The sequence below is a fragment of the Marmota marmota genome, unplaced genomic scaffold (genome assembly GCF_001458135.2).
Source record: "Marmota marmota marmota unplaced genomic scaffold, marMar, whole genome shotgun sequence".
In the NCBI taxonomy this organism is placed as follows: Eukaryota; Metazoa; Chordata; class Mammalia; order Rodentia; family Sciuridae; genus Marmota; species Marmota marmota.
The window spans coordinates 3,284,170-3,302,531 of NW_026000119.1; the positions used below are offsets into that span (position 1 = coordinate 3,284,170).

The following is an 18,362-nucleotide window of genomic DNA, read 5'->3' on the forward strand; positions in this document are numbered from 1 at the left end:
CTCAAGGTCTCACACACCACCAGCTCAGGACTGCTGTGCTTAGGATCAGCCAAGCAGTAGGAAAATGCTTGAAGACCAAGAACAGCAATTTCTTTTTCATCTAAAGAGAAATGAGAGTTTTGAGGTGCTTATCACATCTGATTTGGGAAAAAAAAAGATGAAGAAAGAAGTTCCCAATTTTTTCTTCCACATGGAACGATTTTTTGGTTTCAAGGCTCTTTTCAAGATTTCCGTTCTTTTTGTTGTGACCCAGTTTATTGGAATGAGGATAGTCCTCAAAGAGTTGGAGAAGTTGAAAGGTTAGGACCCACATCTGTGTTTGCCTAGGAGAGCTTGGGTTGGGCATTGTTGAGTGAGATGGCCTTTGTGTAAAAATGGACTCCTTGTCCTGACCTAAATGCTGAGAAGCATCTTCCCAGTTGTGTTATTGGTGTGATGAGGGACTGTGAGGAGGTGGGAGTGGAGAGGTTTCAACATGTAGTATATGCCTGTCCTAAAATGGTGTCACCTTCCAGCCATAGAAAGCTGCTCTAGAATTACCTGGAAGGTGGTTTTAGTGCTTTTGCTTTTGTGTTTCTGGCTAAGACATGTGGGTCTCTGGTTTCAAACTCGACTTAATGGTTAATTCCTGGATCCATACCCACCACCCCTTGCTCTTGTCCTTATCCCTTTCTTTCTCTTCCTTAATAATCTTAATATTCTTTACCCATCCCAGAGTCTCAGAAAGACAGAGAAGGAGCTTCTCACATTACAAACCAAACCTTTTAGAGTTACCATATTTGGCAGGATGGAGAATGACCTAGCTCATGATCAGAAATTGTTCCTTTAAACGAGGAGTAGGAAGTCTCTCAATAAAATCTGGGGATCGGATCCTGAAGAGAATACCTTTAATCAGATTATTGGCTTTATTTTATGTACCTAATCCTACTTTGGAACCAACCCAAGAGATAAGCATCTCATACAGAATCCAAAAGTAGGTTATACATTTATTATGTGGTTCTCCCTCTCTCTCTCTCTCAATCTCTCTTTCTCTTTCTTTCTCTTTTTGAAATCTTGGCATTTTATCTCTTTGACTTACTGAAATCATTGTGGTGTTTTTATTTTCCTGAAAAGCTGATAAGTCATCATTTATTAACCAAGTATCATTTATTTAGTTATTCCACAAAGGGTTAGGAGCTCCTTCTGCATGGGAGGCTCTCTGTTAGAATCTGGAGCCTGGCTTCCAGAGGAACTTGGCTGGTGCAGTGGTGTACCCATATCACAGGACTGGCCACCCCACAAGCTGGCTCTGTGGTGGATATTAGATTATAGGAAGCTAACTGAGGAGGGTTCTTAGGGCCAACACCTGTGGAAGAAGGGGTGCAAGCAGGAACAGGCAAGGGAAGAAGCTGGGCTCTCATCAGTCTCCATGGAGGCATCAGCCAACTCTTTGGAAGCTAGGCCCAGGCCGTGGACTGCACCCCTCAACTGTCAGTCACTGGATGCTGTCACTGGGAGAAGGTCAAGATCTGGGACACATTGGCTTTTTCTCTACGAGAGGTTACACTACCAGGAACTGGAAGATGAAGATCTTTCATCCTAACAGAGGATCTGGGTGACACACCACAGTATCCACTCTAGTGTACTACAATGGTTTTGGCTACTCCTCAGAAAATCTTGACTCAACTGTCTTGAACAAGGGAAAATGCTCTGCATTGCAAGGTAAGGCATGCGGATAAAGCAACCTCAAGACTGGCCATGCAGTGTGGGGTCTTATCAGCATATTCAAGGACCTTTCTGTCCTCTGCTCCATCAGCCTAAAGGATCAACTTGGTTACTCAGGCTTCTTCGCAACAAAGCCACAAATGTTGTAGCAAGACAGGGTATCATTGGAGAAAAACAGAAACCATCTTTGCCCTTATGCTCTTTTTATTGTTGAGGAAAATATTTCTTCATGATTTAATTTTTATTGTGCTAAAATAAACATAACAATATTTATCACTGTAACCATTCATGAGTGTGCTGTTCTATGGCATTAAGTACTTCCATGATAACCATCTGTACTCTACATGAAACTTTAATTATTCTTATAAAAATTCTGTGTCCATTAAACAATAATTTCCCCTCTCATCCCTCCTACCAGCTTGCCCTAACTTCTGTTCTCATTTCTGTCTCCGAATTTGCTTATTCTAATTACCTCCTGTAAATGAAGCCATATAATGTTTGTCCTTGTGTGTCTGATTTATATTACTAATAATAATGTTTTCAAAGTCCATCCACGTTATAGTGCACATTAAAATTTCATTCCTAATGGCTGAATAATATTCTATTGTATACATGGACAACATTTTGTTTACCATGCATTTATTGGTGGACCCTTGAGTTGTTCCACTTTTTGGCAATCTTAAATAATATTGGGTAAGTTTACGTCTCTCTTGTGACCTGTTCCGGGTTGGCCAGATGTGTCAACCAGGTTTTACTTACAGGCAGCAGATAATTAGAGATTAAAAACTCATTCTGAGGCTTAGCAGCGCTCTGTACTGGTCTGGCCATGGGAAAGTCTCGTCCTTTTCTGGACCTCTCCGAAGTTCCTGCAAAAGAGAGGTGATAAAAATCACTTCTTGGGGCTGTTGTGGAACTCAAATGAGAAAATGTGTGAGAGTGGCTATTCCTGTCACCTCTAAACTCCAGCTCTGTATATTAACATCCCTTCCTTGGCATTCCTGTTTTGAAGGGGCAGCAAGCATCTCCCACTTACCATACCTGAGTCTGAGCAATCCTATGCCACTTCAAACCACCTCCTTCTCCATTCGCCCCAAATCAGCCAATGGCATCTCCATCCCTGGTGTCCTCCTCAACTCCACCCCTTGTCCCCAATATCAAGTCTATTAACAAGTACTGTCACTCTCTTTTTGAAATACATCCAGAATCTGACCATCCCCCTCACCTTTACTCTCTTGGTTCAGGCCACCATACTCCCTTCCCTAGATTATTGCATGGCCTCCTATACAGCTTTCCACACTTGGTCCCCCATTCATTATTCCAGTCACTTAATCTTTTGCAACTCTCCTACCAATTTAACTGCTCCGGCCCCAGCTCTCCTGCTGTTCCACCGAATATCTTCAGGGCCTTTGTATTTGTGGTTTCCCCTGTCTTACTTAGCCACATGGCTAACTTTTCACTTCCTTCAAGCCTTTACCAAAAAAAAAAACAAAACAAAACAGAGTGTCTGTGAGGCCTTCCCTCGATGTCCTATTTCAAATTACAGTACCTGCCCTTGATATATCATATTCTCCTTTTCTACTTTCTCTTCTTAGTACTTACTATGAATATGCTCTTGGTCTTGTTTATTTGTAATGTTTATTGTGTCTTTCCTATTGGAATGTCAGATTAACAGCTCTCTACCAGAACACCCCTGCTCCATAAGGGGAAAGATTCTTGTTTTGAGTTCACTTGGCACCTCAGTGGTAGGGCAGAGCCTGGCACATGGTGACCACTTAATAAATTTGTTAGTACAGCATTTTATGGAAGAGAAATCTGAGGCTCAGCACAATTAAATAATCCGCTCAAGGTCACACAGCTAGGAAGTGGCCTAAATGGGTAGTTAAATGTCCTTCCATGCTTTACAACATAAAAAAAAAATGCGCAAAAAGGCAGGACAATACCAGCAGGCCCTCTCTAGCCCTGCTCCCTTCCACCAGTTGAAGAAAGGAAGGGTTTTAAATGAGGAAGGATTCGGTGCTGGAAGACTTTGTGGAATCTGGCAAAGGCGTACAGATTTGAGTGTTATTGAGCAAGGAAACTGGGGAGTCACCCTAGGGCTTGTTCAGAGGCACAGAGGCTGTGACCATGATTAAATAGAGACCAGCTGCTGGAGAATCTTGGTGTATGAGAGGAAGGGCTACTCGGCTACATGGGAAAGATTTGCAGAGTCTGTTGGAAATGGTCAGGGAGAAGTTATAAACCGTTTACTCTGGAAGACCCATCACACTGGTTGGTGTCCTACTCAGACTCACCTGCCTCTAAACATTCCTTCTTCCTTCCATTCTCCTGAACCTACAGGAGTAATCTCAGCCAACTATTAGGAAGAACAATTGGAGAACAGTTCTGTAATTTGACCGGATGCAGCTTTGTTGGAAGGAAGACAGTGCTTTTTTGTTCTTTCTGTTTTGTTTTGGTTTTTAAGAACACATCTTTTTTGGGGAAGTGGTTATGTAGCAGTTGAAGCCCATGATTTTTTTTTCCCCTCTCACACTTAAGAAGCCAGGCTCTCTCCCTCCACTGGGACCCGGTGGAGTTGAGCTTCTAGAACCAGAGCCAAGGCCTGCAGGTGGCTCCTTAAATATTTCAGGGGGAGAAGGCAGGGGCAGGGCCTGAGTCCTATGGGGCCAGCTGCAGTCAGACAGAGAAGGCCTGGGGCAGGGCGGGGAGCCAGAGGAGGCCTGGCCTCTCACTGGGGAAGCTTTGGTACCTCTCCAAGCCTCAGGGTCTTGATGGCTGGAGGGTGTCTGTCTCCAGTTTGCTATGAGGATTCAGTGAGAGGGCCCATGACACTCTTGGCCCACTGCCCCACACAGAGCAAGCCCTCAGGCATGTGCTTTCTTTTGCCTTCTTCTCAAGGTGAGAATAGGACCAGGAAGAGGCTCCTTTAAAAGCTCTGGGTTGTAACCAAGAGAGTGGAGGGAGAGGAAGAAGCTGCTGGGGTAGCAAAATGCCTTCTGTTGGCTGCACTCAGCTGCTCTCTCTCCTCCCCAGAGGTATAAAGGAGGAGGAGCAGCACTCCCTGGCTCTGGTACCTCTTCCGTGTTCCCTTCAGACCCCTGCCTCTTCACCTGCTGGCGCCCAGTTCCCAGGCTCTTGGTCAGTGTGGGGTCTTATGCCCGCCCCCTGCTCCCATCCATGCCCACTGCAGCTCATGTGCCCACCTGCCTCTGCAGTCCTCTCTGGAAATCACCCTTGCCCAAGAGCTCTCCCACCCAGGGCCACCCGGAGGCCAATGATTGAATGCTGTGGGGACATCTTCATTTTGACACAACTCCCTAGGTGACCCATCCCAGAGTGCCCCATCAGATTCTCAGAAACTCATCGTGAGCAAGCTTCTCCCTGAACCCCATGCTGCTCTGCCCCCTTCTTTACAGATATGCCTGAAGAGTGCTCCCAAAAACCTTCTGTGTGTGGCTCCAGGGAGCCCACTCTAGGACAAGTCGTTTTGTTGTCTTGGCTCCTCTAACTATAGCTCACCCCTCTGACTTCCTGGGTGCCCACTTGCCACTAAAATGCAGCCATCCTATATCCTAAGTGATTGAAAAATGGGTGCTGATGAATTAATATGTTGCCCAATAAGCATAATTATCATGGGAACCAACACCCAGGTACAGCTAGCAATCTCCAAAGCGCAGGTACAGATGTCATTTCATTTGCCAGAAGGGCATGATCGTCTCTGTCATGATTCTGCCTGGACTTGAATTTTAGTTCTACTGTCATTAGTCTTGTGACTTAAAGCCAGGTGTATAAGCTTTCTCTTTCTCAGTTGCCTCATCTGTAAAATGGGAATGACGATGATCCCTTCTTCAAAGAGTTTTTTATTGCAATTGAATGAATCAATAGCATGTAAAGGAATCAGAATAGCTCTGCCATGTAGTAGGTTCTTAGTAATTGTTTGCTAGATACTCAGGCCAAAAATCTAAAGAGCAAAGGTTTGCTTTTCTTTTTCTTTTTTTTTTTTCTTTTTCTTTTTTGTTGGTGCTGGGGATTGAACCCAGGGCCTTATGCATGTGAGGCAAGAACTCTACCAAATGAGCTATATCCCCAGCCCAAGGTTTGCTTTTTTTTTGGTGGTGGTGGTGGGGACGGGTACTGGGGACTGAACTCAGGGGCACTCGACCATTGAGCCACATCCCAGCCCAATTTTGTATTTTATTCAGAGACAGGGTCTCACTGAGTTGCTTAGCACCTCACTTTTGCTGAGGCTGGCTTTGAACTCGCGATCCTCCTGCCTCATCCACTGGGATTACAGACATGTGCCACTGCAACCAGCCCAAGGTTTGCTTTTAATGATTACTTTCTATGTGACCACACCTGTGTCTACACTCATTGTTTATTTTTTATGCTAGTTTGGAATGTAATCTCTGATGGAAAGAGAACATTTTTTTAAGTGCAAATTTATCTACCTTTTTACCAAACGTAGTACAGAATCATGCACCTAAAATTATTCAAGAAATACTAAGTGTCTTGAAATTATTCAAGAAAACCCGACTATCAGGTTGATTGACTGATGAAAGAAATCTCTAGGAGCTGTCTCAAACTGGTGGCTTGTAGGATTACTGGACCTCCAAGATATACGGTCTGGCAAGTACAATGTTTCAATGTTTTACTCAACATTGAAATTCTTCAGAAGTACACTACAAGACTGACCATTTGCTATAGTATTCTACATGTCTCAAAACTCTGTTACCTGCCTAGCCTTTGTGTGTATTTGGGTTTGTGACCTTGCACAGAGGGTGACACACAACAAGGCTTTCCTTATACAGAAAGAGCTGAAGGTGCTGACTGGCAGAGGTCCTTTGTGGTTGTTTTCTTCGCCCCCACTAGGAACTTTTTCAGCCTATTCCCATCTCCGTCAACCTCCTTGGGTGCCTAATAATAACTTGGTGTCCTCCCTCATAGGTACTATAAGATCACCGTGGTGCTCATGTGCTTTGTGTTCCCCACGGTGGTGCCCTGGTACATCTGGGGAGAGAGTCTGTGGAATTCCTATTTCTTGGCTGCCATCCTCCGTTACACCATCTCCCTCAATGGCACCTGGCTGGTCAACAGTGCTGCCCACATGTATGGAAACCGGCCCTATGACAAGCACGTCAGCCCTCGACAGAACCCACTTGTCACTCTGGGCGCCATTGGTGAGTAGGGGAATTGAAAGTCCACAGGGAGAATGACATTTCAGTGGTTTTATGGGATCTGTAAAGAGAAGGAGTGGAGTGGAGTGAACTTGAGCTTTGACCTTAGAATCCCGGCTCTTGCAAACTCATGTGATTTCTCTGATTTACAGGAATACATAAATTGCTTGGTGCAGTGCCTGCTACATAATAGGTGATCAATAAATAGTAGTTATTTATTTTTACTACAGAAGTTTTCCTAAAGAAGAAGCAGCAGTTGACTTTTCTCTCAAACTTCCCTGGCCACTCTAGCCTTGACTGTCCAATCATGTGGCAGGAAAAAAAGGGCTTCAAACAGAGAGATGGGAAGAAAGGAGACACAGACTCTCCAGGGACGACAAAATGCTTAAGAGCTAGGCTAATGGAGTCATGTGAGTTTGGTCAAGTCCTGGATCCTCCACTTATTCTCTGGGCAAGTGATCTGGCTCCCCTACATTTAATGTCCTTATCTATAAAGTAAGGATAATAGTAGGTATCCCTTACCTCCTCCTGGGTTCATTGGAGAGTCAGATGAGTTAATAATACCTAGTGTTTAGAATGGTGCTTAGCAGCTTAGCATGAAATCAGCCTTCTGTGCTGTGGCTTTTATTGTTAGCCTTATGAGCTTAGGTGCATTACTTGTCCTGTACATCTGCATTTTAAAATGGGGATGCTCATAGCAGTTAGCTCAGAGGTGTGAGGATATTAGGAGTTGATACCTGGTAAGACACACGAGGCCCTGTGCCTGGCACACAGTAAGTGATTCATAAATATTAACTACTTCTTTACAGAAGCAATGCAGACTCCTTGGTAAGCTGTGTCCTGAACACAGAGATCAACCCAGGAAGGGAGATTCCTACTGCTAGGCAGGAACCGTCTCTGTGCCACTCAGGGATGAGTTTCTGCCACTATTTCATTCTATTAGTCATCTATTTGTGAAGACCTCAGGGATCCTAAAGATTTTGTCAACTTGTGCTAGAAGCTGGATGAGAAGGTAGAAATGGGTCTTGGAATTAAAAGAGGAAGTGTTTCCTGCCCCTCCCCCCATGGCCTTCTTTTTCTCTCACCCCTTATCTTCTGAGGACCACAATGAGGGGCGCCACATCCAGAAGTGGGGATAAGACGAACCATCACATCTTATATAGGGATAGATGGGCCAGGAACCTGAAGAGCTGGACATTGGTGTTAAGTCTGTCCAGGCCAATGCTGGACACCCGGGAGGTTTGCTTTATAAAGGTCCTTGGAAGGCTTGTGTTGCATTTAATTGTCCAGCAGAGCCGGGAGTGTATACGTAGTGCCTGTCTGAAAACAGGAAGAAACTCCTCCGTACTGTACTCCACGGAAAACACCAAAAATGATGCAAGTGAAGGCAGAGAAGGAAAGAGCTAAAGTAAAAAAGAAAACTGCAGACCACAGATGAGTCCATGTGATGGACTGATTGTAAAGTGGAGTCCCTTCTTCCAGTATGATCAGAGGAGAACCAGTACCCACTCCAGAAGTAAGGGGAGAGTCTGTTTTCAGTCCTCAAACAGCTGAAAACAGCACCTGGTGACTCCACTCCCCGATTTTATACCCAAGAGAAATGAAAACATGTGCCTGCACAAAAATTTGTATATGAATGCTGACAATATTATTTATGGTAGCTAAAAAGTGGAGAGGAACCCAAATGTCCACCATCTGACGAACAGATAAATGCAATGCAGCGTATCCATACACTGAAATACTACTCAGCAATGAGATCATGTTAAGAACATGCTAAGTGAAAGAAGCCAGTCACAAAGGACTACATGTTGTATGACTTCATTTACATAAAATGTCCAGTACAGACAAATTATGCAGACAGAAAGTAAGTTGGGAGGGATTGGGAAGAGGTTGAGGAGACGGCAATGAAGTGTAGGCATATCTCTGGGAGTAATAAAAATGTTATAAAATTCACTGTGGTGATGGATGCACACCTCTGTGAATATACTAAAAGCCTTCCAATGGGATAGTTTTAAAGGGTGAATTGTATGGTATGTTAACTATATCTTAATAAAGTCATTTTATAAAATTAAGGTAATTTTATAAAATTCATTAATCATCAGAGAAGTGCAAATATAAATCAGAATGAGATATCACTTCCACTGTTAGAATGACTATTAGCAATAAGACAAAAGATCACCAGCACTGGGGAAGATATGGAGAAGAGGAAACCCTTGCCCACTGTTGGCGGGACTGTAAGTTAGTGCAGCCATTATAGAAAACAGTATGGAGGCTCCTCAAAAAATTGAAAATCAAACTCCCATCTGATCTGACTCAGGAATCCCACAGCTTGGTATGCATCCAAAGGAAATGAAATGACAATGTTGAAAGAGAGATTTCTGTACTGATTGAAACGTTGTTCACAATAGCCAAGATATAAAATCAACCTCAGTGTTCATCCATGGGTGAATGAATAAAGAACATCCATTATGTAAATGTGGAATATATCCACAATGGAATATTCTTTAGTCTCAGAAAAGGAAATCCTGTCATGTGTGACAGTCTGGATGACCCTGGAGGACAGTGTGCTAAGCAATCAAAGCCAGGCACAGAAAGACAAATACTGCATGTTCTCAAATGTGGAATCTAAATAAGTTGAACTCATAGAAGTAGAGTCAATGACCAGGGTGGGGTGACAGGGAGGCTGGGAGTATTGGTTAAAATATACAAAATTCCAGTTAGATGCAAGAAATAATTGATCTATTGTACAATATGGTGACCATAGTTAATGATAATATATTGTGTCTTAAAAATTGCTGAAAATAGGGCTGGGATTGTAGCTCAGCGGTAGAGCGATCGTCTAGCACGTCATGCAAGGCCCTGGGTTCGATCCTTAGCACCATATAAAAAAAATAATAAAACAAAAGTATAAAAAAATTGCTGAAAATACATTTTAAGTGTTCTTACCATAAAAAATAAGTATGAGAGGTGACATGTTAATTAGCTCAATTTAGTGATTCCACAGTAAATATACATATTTCAAAACATGTTTGTATGATACATACATATTTTGTCAATTTAAAAAACAAACAAAAGAAACACACAAAAAAAATCAATTTGGAGAAGCCCTCATACCTTTCATGAACATATTTTTGAAAAAATGGTAAGGGAGGAGAGCAACTCATTGGGAGAGGGAAAATAATATATGGATAGGTTTGAGATTTTTTTTTTCTTTTTGGTACCAGGATTTGAACCCAGGGACGCTTAACCACTGAGCAACCTCCCCACCCCATTTTATTTTTTATTTTGAGACAGGATCTCACGGAGTTGCTTAAGGCCTTGCTAAGTTGCTGAGTCTGGTTTTGAACTTGCAATCCTCCTGCCTCAGTCTCCAGAGATTACAGGCATGTGCCACCACCCAGCTGATTTTGGATATTTAAAGATCTAACTCCTTAATTTACTTATCTGAATGATTCTGATTCCCCTCCTCCAGGCTCTCCCAAGAAGTCTTGCTGTCATCACTCCAGTCCACAGAGACTCTTTTTCTTTTATAAACATGTCAAAATGATGATCTGTTATCAGCCACTTAGCATTTAGCTTGAGAAGTCCAGCTTGAAGTCTTTACTATCATTTCCGCAATTCACACAGGAAATTAATCCTGTGATTTTATGCTGATAACTAATGGCATTATTTTTCTGTCCACACTGAATCTAACCAACTGAGAAAATGTTCTTGAGGGTTGAAACCAAGTCTTTTGCTTCCCACAGAGCCTGACATAATGTCTTATACATGATAGACACTCAAAAAAATGGGTGATAGCCTGGCACAGTGGCATATCTTGTCATCCTGGTGACTTAGGAGGCTAAGGCAGGAGGACTGCAAGTTCAAGGCCAGCCTCAACAGTTTAGCAAGACCCTCAGCAACTTAGGAAGACCCTATCTGAAAAAAAAAAAAACAAAAAATAAGAAATTAAAGGACTGGATAGCTATGTCAGACGTAAAGCACCGTTGGGCTCAATCTTTAGTACCACCCTCACAAAAATAGGGGATATAAAAATCTATGCAAGTAGGTGCCCATAACTGAGGAGTTGTGTATATACACAAGTGTGGTATTATATACAATGGAGTTTTACTCAGTTATAAAGAATGAAATATATCATTTGCTGGGGATGTGGCTCAGTGGCAGAGAGCTTGCCTGGCATTCCTGAGGCCCTGGGTTTGATTCCTAGCACTGCAAAAAAGAAAAAGAAAAGAAATTATGTTAGTCACTGGTTAGTGGATAGAACTGGAGAACATTGTGCTAAATGAAATAAGCCAGACTCAGAAAGTCAAGGGTTGAATATTTTCTCTCAGATGCAGAAGCTAGAGAGAGAATTTTTTTAAAAAGGGGATCTCATGAAATAAGGGAAGGAGATGGAGAGGGAGGGAGAAGGGGAAGACATGGGGGAAATACTGGGTAATATAATCTACCCAATTATGCTATGTCCTTGTTTGAATATCCACAATCAATCCCACTGATATAATTATAATGTATTAATTAAATACACTTAATAGTAATAATAATAATAATAATAATAATAATAATAGAATCAGTAAAATAGTCAAACAGATCAGGGGGAGAAAGAAAATGAAGGAAAGGAAAGGTCCTGGGGAATGAGATTGATTAAATTTTGTCATGTGCATGTACAAATATGCCACTATTAGTGTATACACTATTGGGGTATCGGTAATACACCACCAACAGAGAAATCAGTACAGAGAGGAGGTGGTAGAGTTATGTCAAAGGCTCTCTTTGTCTTCCAGGTGAAGGTTTCCACAATTACCATCACACCTTTCCCTTTGATTACTCTGCGAGTGAATTTGGCTTAAATTTCAACCCGACCACCTGGTTCATTGACTTCATGTGCTTGCTGGGGTTGGCCACTGACCGCAAACGGGCCACCAAGGCCATGATCGAGGCTCGCAAAGCCAAGACTGGAGATGGCAGCGGCTGAATCTGGAACAGCGTCCCCACCTCTGCCTCGGCTCACGGCTCTTATCACTGCAGTTCCCTTGTTCGTGGGTCGTAGGAGCGGGTGGAGGATGGGGAAGGAATGGGATCTATGTGATGTGGGAATTTCTTGTTTTCTCAAAATGATGTCAACTCTAACTATTGATAAAAAAAATTTTAGTCAATATTAGGATCATGATTTAACATTAGAATGTGAACATGTGATTTCTTCGCTGTAGCTACAATGTGTCATATATACATTGTTGTGTGCTTGTACATGATGTTAACCCTGGCAGGATAGACATTTAACTCTTTCAGTGTGATCCGAGAGAGTATTTGTTTTATTTTCTACCAATTAACCCAGTATTGCTTTTAAACATACCATCTAAAGGAGCAGAGAGGTGGGGTAGAAGACAAAAGAGGGGGTCTTCACAGTAACAGAAGAGTGTTCCTGTTTTGTAATTACTGTGTCTGTGTGCTTTTTATTTTTGTTTTTTGGATTGTTAATGTAAGAGATTCAAAAACTTTAAAAAATGAGGATAATGGAAATGACTCTTTTTCCCCCTGTTTACAGCTAGCTAATGCTCCACTGCCTTTGTTTTAAATGAGATCGGTTCACTACCAAGCTAGTTTTGTGCTCTAGCCATATGCTCAGCCCAACCTATAAATCAATGCCTGCTTAGATGTTTGATTTTGTTCTGTTTGCTATTGTCATTTTAAAGGTGTATAACTCACACACGCCAGACATCAAATTAAGCTCAAATGAAGCTCTCATTTAAATGTTTAGACACCGAATTTGTATTCTAATTGATCCTAGCCACTGATGCATGTACTTTAGCTACTCCTGCTAAATAAGTGGTATTAATTTTTCACACCAGGCCATCAGATCTTAATAACTGAAAGTTGTCTAGAACTCTTTGTCTATTAACGTTTCATCTGCATGCTCTGTCATTGATTTTGCAGCAAAATATAAAGTGATCATTATGTAGTTTCTGGACTAAAGCAATTTTTGTGTGTTCAGTTATCTTGTAAAGAGCATGTCAGATTAATGGAAAACGTGCCCTTTGTGTTAGATGTGTGTATACAAAGGAAGGCTCTATAGCAATGTTGTTATAAGAGTACTTTGAAGATAGATATTTTCAAGAACAATGTACGACTTAAAATGTAAGTTTTAGAAAGAGAAATGATGCCAATCAGAAATTATCATAATGAGGTTCTTTATCCAGCAGGTGTTTGACTGTGTTATTTTGCCATTAATAATGTGTAAACTACAAGTGATTTACAATAAATAGTTATGAATTCATTGGTATTGTCATCCAGATGCTTACATGTTTTTTTGTTGTTGTTGTTGTTGTTTTTGTTTTTTGTTTTTTTTGGTGGTTCGAGGGATTGAACCTAGGGCCTTGTGCATGCAAGGAAAGCACTCTACCAACTGAGCTATATCCCTAGCCTCCAATGTTCTAGAGAGAAAGTTATTTTGAAAGCACTTGATGCTTCTTGAAGACCACATTTGACTTGGGCTCTGGACACCAACAACCCTGAGACCAGATCTCTCTCATTCCACCTGCCTAAGGTCAGAGGGAAAGCCAGCTAGTTCTGTGCGGAATACAAAACCCCCAGTGTTATTGTTCCCCATTTCTCATATACCAACACTCTCACTTCTCTGCTTCTAGCTGATAAATAGGAACCTCTACTCCTACATGTCACCCAGAAGAGCATGAAGGACCTCCTTCTTCTCCACACTCCATCAGTCGTGATCAGAGGTGGATGAGATGGGCTCATACTCCCACTCCAGTCCTGAGTCTCTCAGTTTTGCCTCTGTTCCATCAGAGTCTCTATCTTTTATCCCAAAACAGCTGTGCTATTGCATCAGACATAGACTTCTTAGCCCATAGCTTAGTGGTTCCAGCCATTGATGGCTGCCAGACCAGATCTCATTGTGTAAGGACCCTTTGGATACACCTGTGGCATTTCTCAGCCACTTCATATTCTAGTCACTTATTGCTAAGACCTCATATGGAGTGTTGGTGGTTGTATTCCAAGATGAGTTTGTACCAGCATGACCTAAAATGATCCTGACTGGGAATGTTTTATGTGAACCTTTGACCCCTGAAAGTGATAAACTTACTTGCCCATTGATAGAAAAAGTTACATTTGGGGTAGCTATTTGAAATCTTTTCACAAAAAGAGGATGTTTCCCAGTTAGTACAAATAAATTCAGAGTCTCACTCCTCTGAACTTGAGTACCACCGTCTCTGTCTACAGCAACACCTATGATAAACAGGAAGAGGTAGACAAAGTTTAGATCTCTCTAGGGTCCTCCATATGAACCCTCCCTGCAGGTCTCAGCAGCATCTAAAGGAAGAGAGTTACCCTAAGCCCATTCAAGGAGGCCCTGAAGAGTTTGAGACTTGTTTTGGAAAATTCAGTTTAAGGTAAGGGAATGATCTCCCTGTGTCCTGTGTTTAATCTCCTCGGTCCTACAAGGTCTACCTAAGAAACACCAACCTCTGCATATAGTCAAGGGGAGCCAAAGGGCAGCAATTCCATTAGTGCATATCCTAAGGTGTCATGGCAGCTGCTTGGAGCTGGCCTGGAATTAGGGTGCCAACTCAAGTGCAGCTCAAGTCCCCAGCTGTGCTACTGGGAAGCTGGGTGACCTTTAGAAAACCAATCTTCCTGGATTCAGTTTTCTTATCTGCAAAAAGAGAGAATTAAATCAGACCCTATCTAAGATCCACTCAGCCCTAATGTAAAATGGCAGCAACAGGGTCCTGACTATGTCTGACCTCAGATTTGAGACACCTCTCAAGTCAGTACCTGTCCTTTCTGGGACCTGGAGGATAAAAATTAAGGAGAACTAATTGAATCTGAATGGGAGAACAAAGACAGAGGCTGAAAGGATAGAATGTTCCTCATTCAAAAAAAAAAAAAAAAGAAAAAGAAAAAGAAAAAAAAAGTCACACATATTTCACTTATTCACAAAATGTGATGAAGCAATAAAACATAATCCACCATGATTAATGACAGAATATATTGGAAAAAGCTCTACAACTTTGGGGTAGTAGAAATAGCACTAGGCTCAGAGTCTTAAGACCTGAATTTGAATTCTAACACTTGCCCTCACTTGCTGTGTTCTATAGAGTATGTTTCTAGGCTCCACCATATTGAAAGTGCCCTTTGCTAATCTATTAAGCCTCTCTGGGCCTCAGTTGTCCTCATCCACAAAGTAGGAACAGCTGTACTTTGGTGTATCCAATGATTCTGGAAGCTTCAGCTTCATGCAGTGCCTACTGCATCTTAGAGTCCCAGGCTACTCAGTTTAAGGTGAGTGGCATGTCCCAGACACAAGCTGAAAACTGGAAGTGTGCCGAAGGCCACAGACTGGAAGTGGGGAGGGCCAGCGTGTGGGCCCGATTTTGCTACCCTAAATTAGAGCTTCAGCTTCACCTTCCATATGGAAGTTGACTGGATTGATTTGTCATGTTCAGCTCTGCCCTTTGGGGGGTCTTCACTGTTCCGTTTGAAGAAGTGAATGTGCCTCACTCAATGTATGGTCTTTTTTCCTGTCCCTCTGAAGCTCGGACCTCCTCACTGTGCCTCACAACTTCATTAGGGGACAAGTCAGGCCTGCAGTGTGTGCAGGCTTCAGTCGGCGGCTCACTGAAGCTGAGACAGAAGATTTGTAAAGGAAAGAGATTGAAGCTCGTGAATAAGAAAGAGCATTACCAGGGAGGTTCATTTCTCTATTTCAATCCTGTCCCCAATTACAAAAAAAGACAGAAAATGAGTTATGTTCTCAGTGGCCGTTCATGTGGGGCGTAAAGGAAAAGGAAGGAAAGAAATATCCTAATTTTTATAATCTTGCTTTTTGACTCCCCCATTTTTAGCTCAGGGTGTTAGTCAAAATCCTTTCCTTCCTCTTCCTCTACGTCAGGGAAATGCTATAAATGAGCTGGAAACTCCTCTGCTTGTTCTCTCTCTGCTGTTCCCTTGTGGACCTTAGAGTTAATAGCCCTCCCCTCCACCCCAGGAATGTTCCTGACTTCTAAATCTGCAACATCAGAAGGAGAGGAAGGAAAGCCCTGGTCTTAGGGCACCTATGACACAATAAGCTGACAGTCTGTGTAGCCACTCTGGCTCGGACACAGCCTTTTTCTTTCCCTCTTCCTCTCAGCCTCCACGATATCTCTGAGTCCCCATCTGGACAAGCAGTCAGGCCGCATCCTGTCCATCGCTACCATCCAGGACTCCAGAGGAAAATACAGCTCTCAGCCTGAGTTAGCGGGGGCTGTGAAGGCTTTGCCCTGAGAGAACCCTTGGGTACAGTGCCTGACCTATTTTACTATGGAGAAAAATGACTTTGCCTTGGACCACCTGTCTACATCCCTCACAACTCCCATGTGTTACCTGGGCGTCCCCTGTTTTCAGTCCTCTAGCAGGCAACCTTTCATTTTGTCACTGAGAATATTTTCAAAACTTGCTCTTCTATCAGAAGCACTAACTACTGGGCAGAGCGAGCAACCCTTGTACTATCGATGGACAAGGTGATGGGCCACGCCAGGGTGGAGTGTGATTATATTTTCACAACCGTATTTTACGTTCACAGCATATGGATTGCAAAACATGGGTGCATAGAGGGTGCTTCGTTATCCTGGGCTGTGCGACAAGATTGCTAGTGGGAGTGGGTTTGGGAGAGATGGGCAGGGCCTTCCAGGTACGTGTTGGGATCATTAGTGGAGGGTAAATGAGGCTAACTGAATAGCCAGCATCTCAAAGCAAGACTGAATGGCCATGCAGGTGGTGACTCTCCAGTTCCAGTAAACGAGCTCCTCCCACCTGAGGTGGAGGGGCAGGGAAGACCTGCTTTGGTTCCTTCCTGGCCCTGCAGTGGCTGCCTGTGAATGAAGAATGGCTGTTACAGCTGACAGAGCTCCTTAGACTTCTCAGAACTCAAGGACACAGGTTTCCAGTATCGTAAAGGCTTATGCCAGATGTGCCAACCAGTGCGTGCATCTATTTGCACTGTTCTCTGCAGCTCCTGCTGAATCGAGCTATTTGTAACACACAGGGTCAAAATTCTCAGCGTCAGCACGTGAGGATGTGTATATGGTCCACCACGGCCAACCTGGAGAAAGAAGGTCTCAACACAGAAACTTTAGCCTGGATGGTTTCAAATCGCTATTTTAAAACACCTAGGGAATTGGTTCCCCACGTCCAGCCGACAAGGCACTCGTGTTCAAAATAAGCAATGATATATTGGACCCTTTTAACCACTTTTTTTAGTCCAATTTGAAGCCAGGGGCCTAGGTCAGTCTTAAGACACTCAAAAGGGCAGGCCATTTGGTTGAGTTTGGTTTATGGTATATTACCTGATTCTTTGGCTCGCATCAACACAACTGAAGGATATTTACATCGGTAATTTTTGGGGTTCAAACAGCTTAGGAAAAATAGGCAAAAGCTCTGCTTCTTCATTTGTAATGTGTAAGAGGTATAATCACTGATTGCTTAGGTTTTTTAGATCAGAAGCTATAGGAATCCATTACTATAACAGATACCTGAGATAATCAACTTATAAAGAAAAAAGGTTTATTGTGGCTCACAGTTGTGTTGATTCAGTCCATGATTGGTTGGCCCTGTTGCTTTGGGCCTGTAACAACACATTAGGAGGAAATGTAAGACAGAGCAAAGCCACTCACCTCGTGGCCAGCATGCAAAAGAGTTAGAGGAAGGGACTGGTGTTCCACTGTACCTTTCAAGGGTATGTCTCCAACGACCTGAGGACCTCCCACTAAGTCTCACCTTGTAAATATTTCAGTATCTCCCAATAGCACCAGAGGCTGGGGACAAAGCCTTTAATACATAGGTCTTTAGGGGACAGTCCAGATCCAAACTTCAGCATTCTATCTTTGACTCCCAAAGGTTCATGTCTCTCTCACAATGCAGAATGCATTCAGTCCGTCTCCAAGAGTCCCCTGAGCCTCCTAACTATTCCAGGATTGCTCAAAAGTCCAAAGTCTCCTTTAAAGGTAAACTCTTAGCTGTTGTGATCTCCTATAAAAACTTAAAACCACAAATTATATTCTTCCAAGACACAATGGTGGCCCAGGTAGAAGGCAAACATTCATATTTCAAAAGGCAGGAACAGGAAAATAGCAAGAAGAGATCAAACTGAAGCAAGACAGAAACCCAGCAGGGCAAACATTCAACTCTACAGCTCTGTATCTGGCATCTGGTGCACACTGCGGGGGGGGGGGGGGATATGGGCTCCCCAGGGCTTGGGCTGCCCCGCCCCTATGGCTTTGCTGGTTATAGTCCACATGGCCACTCTCTCAGGCTGGCTCTGCATGCTGCCTGCAGCTCCCCTTGGCAGGTGTCCATATTTCTGGAATCTCTATCTTCCTGGGGTCTCCATTACAGCTTCAGTGTCACTTTCACGGTTCCCTGTATTGTCCTGTGGGGGGCTGTTTGCAGGGATTCCAACCCTACCACACACTGTGTCATAAGGTGATATGTCAT

At 43.0% G+C, this 18,362-nt stretch overlaps 1 protein-coding gene across 1 annotated transcript in view; it reads left to right on the top strand.

The window, feature by feature from the left end:
* Scd5 (stearoyl-CoA desaturase 5) overlaps nucleotides 1–13,146 on the top strand; it is a 141,248-nt gene extending 128,102 nt beyond the window's left edge. Inside the window, exons 4-5 of the mRNA XM_015499158.2 lie at nucleotides 6,646–6,878; nucleotides 11,657–13,146. Of these exons, the coding sequence (XP_015354644.2) occupies nucleotides 6,646–6,878; nucleotides 11,657–11,847 (424 nt within the window). The 3' untranslated portion in view covers nucleotides 11,848–13,146. The remainder of the gene's footprint in view (nucleotides 1–6,645; nucleotides 6,879–11,656) is intronic.
* Nucleotides 13,147–18,362: the final 5,216 nt, after the last annotated feature.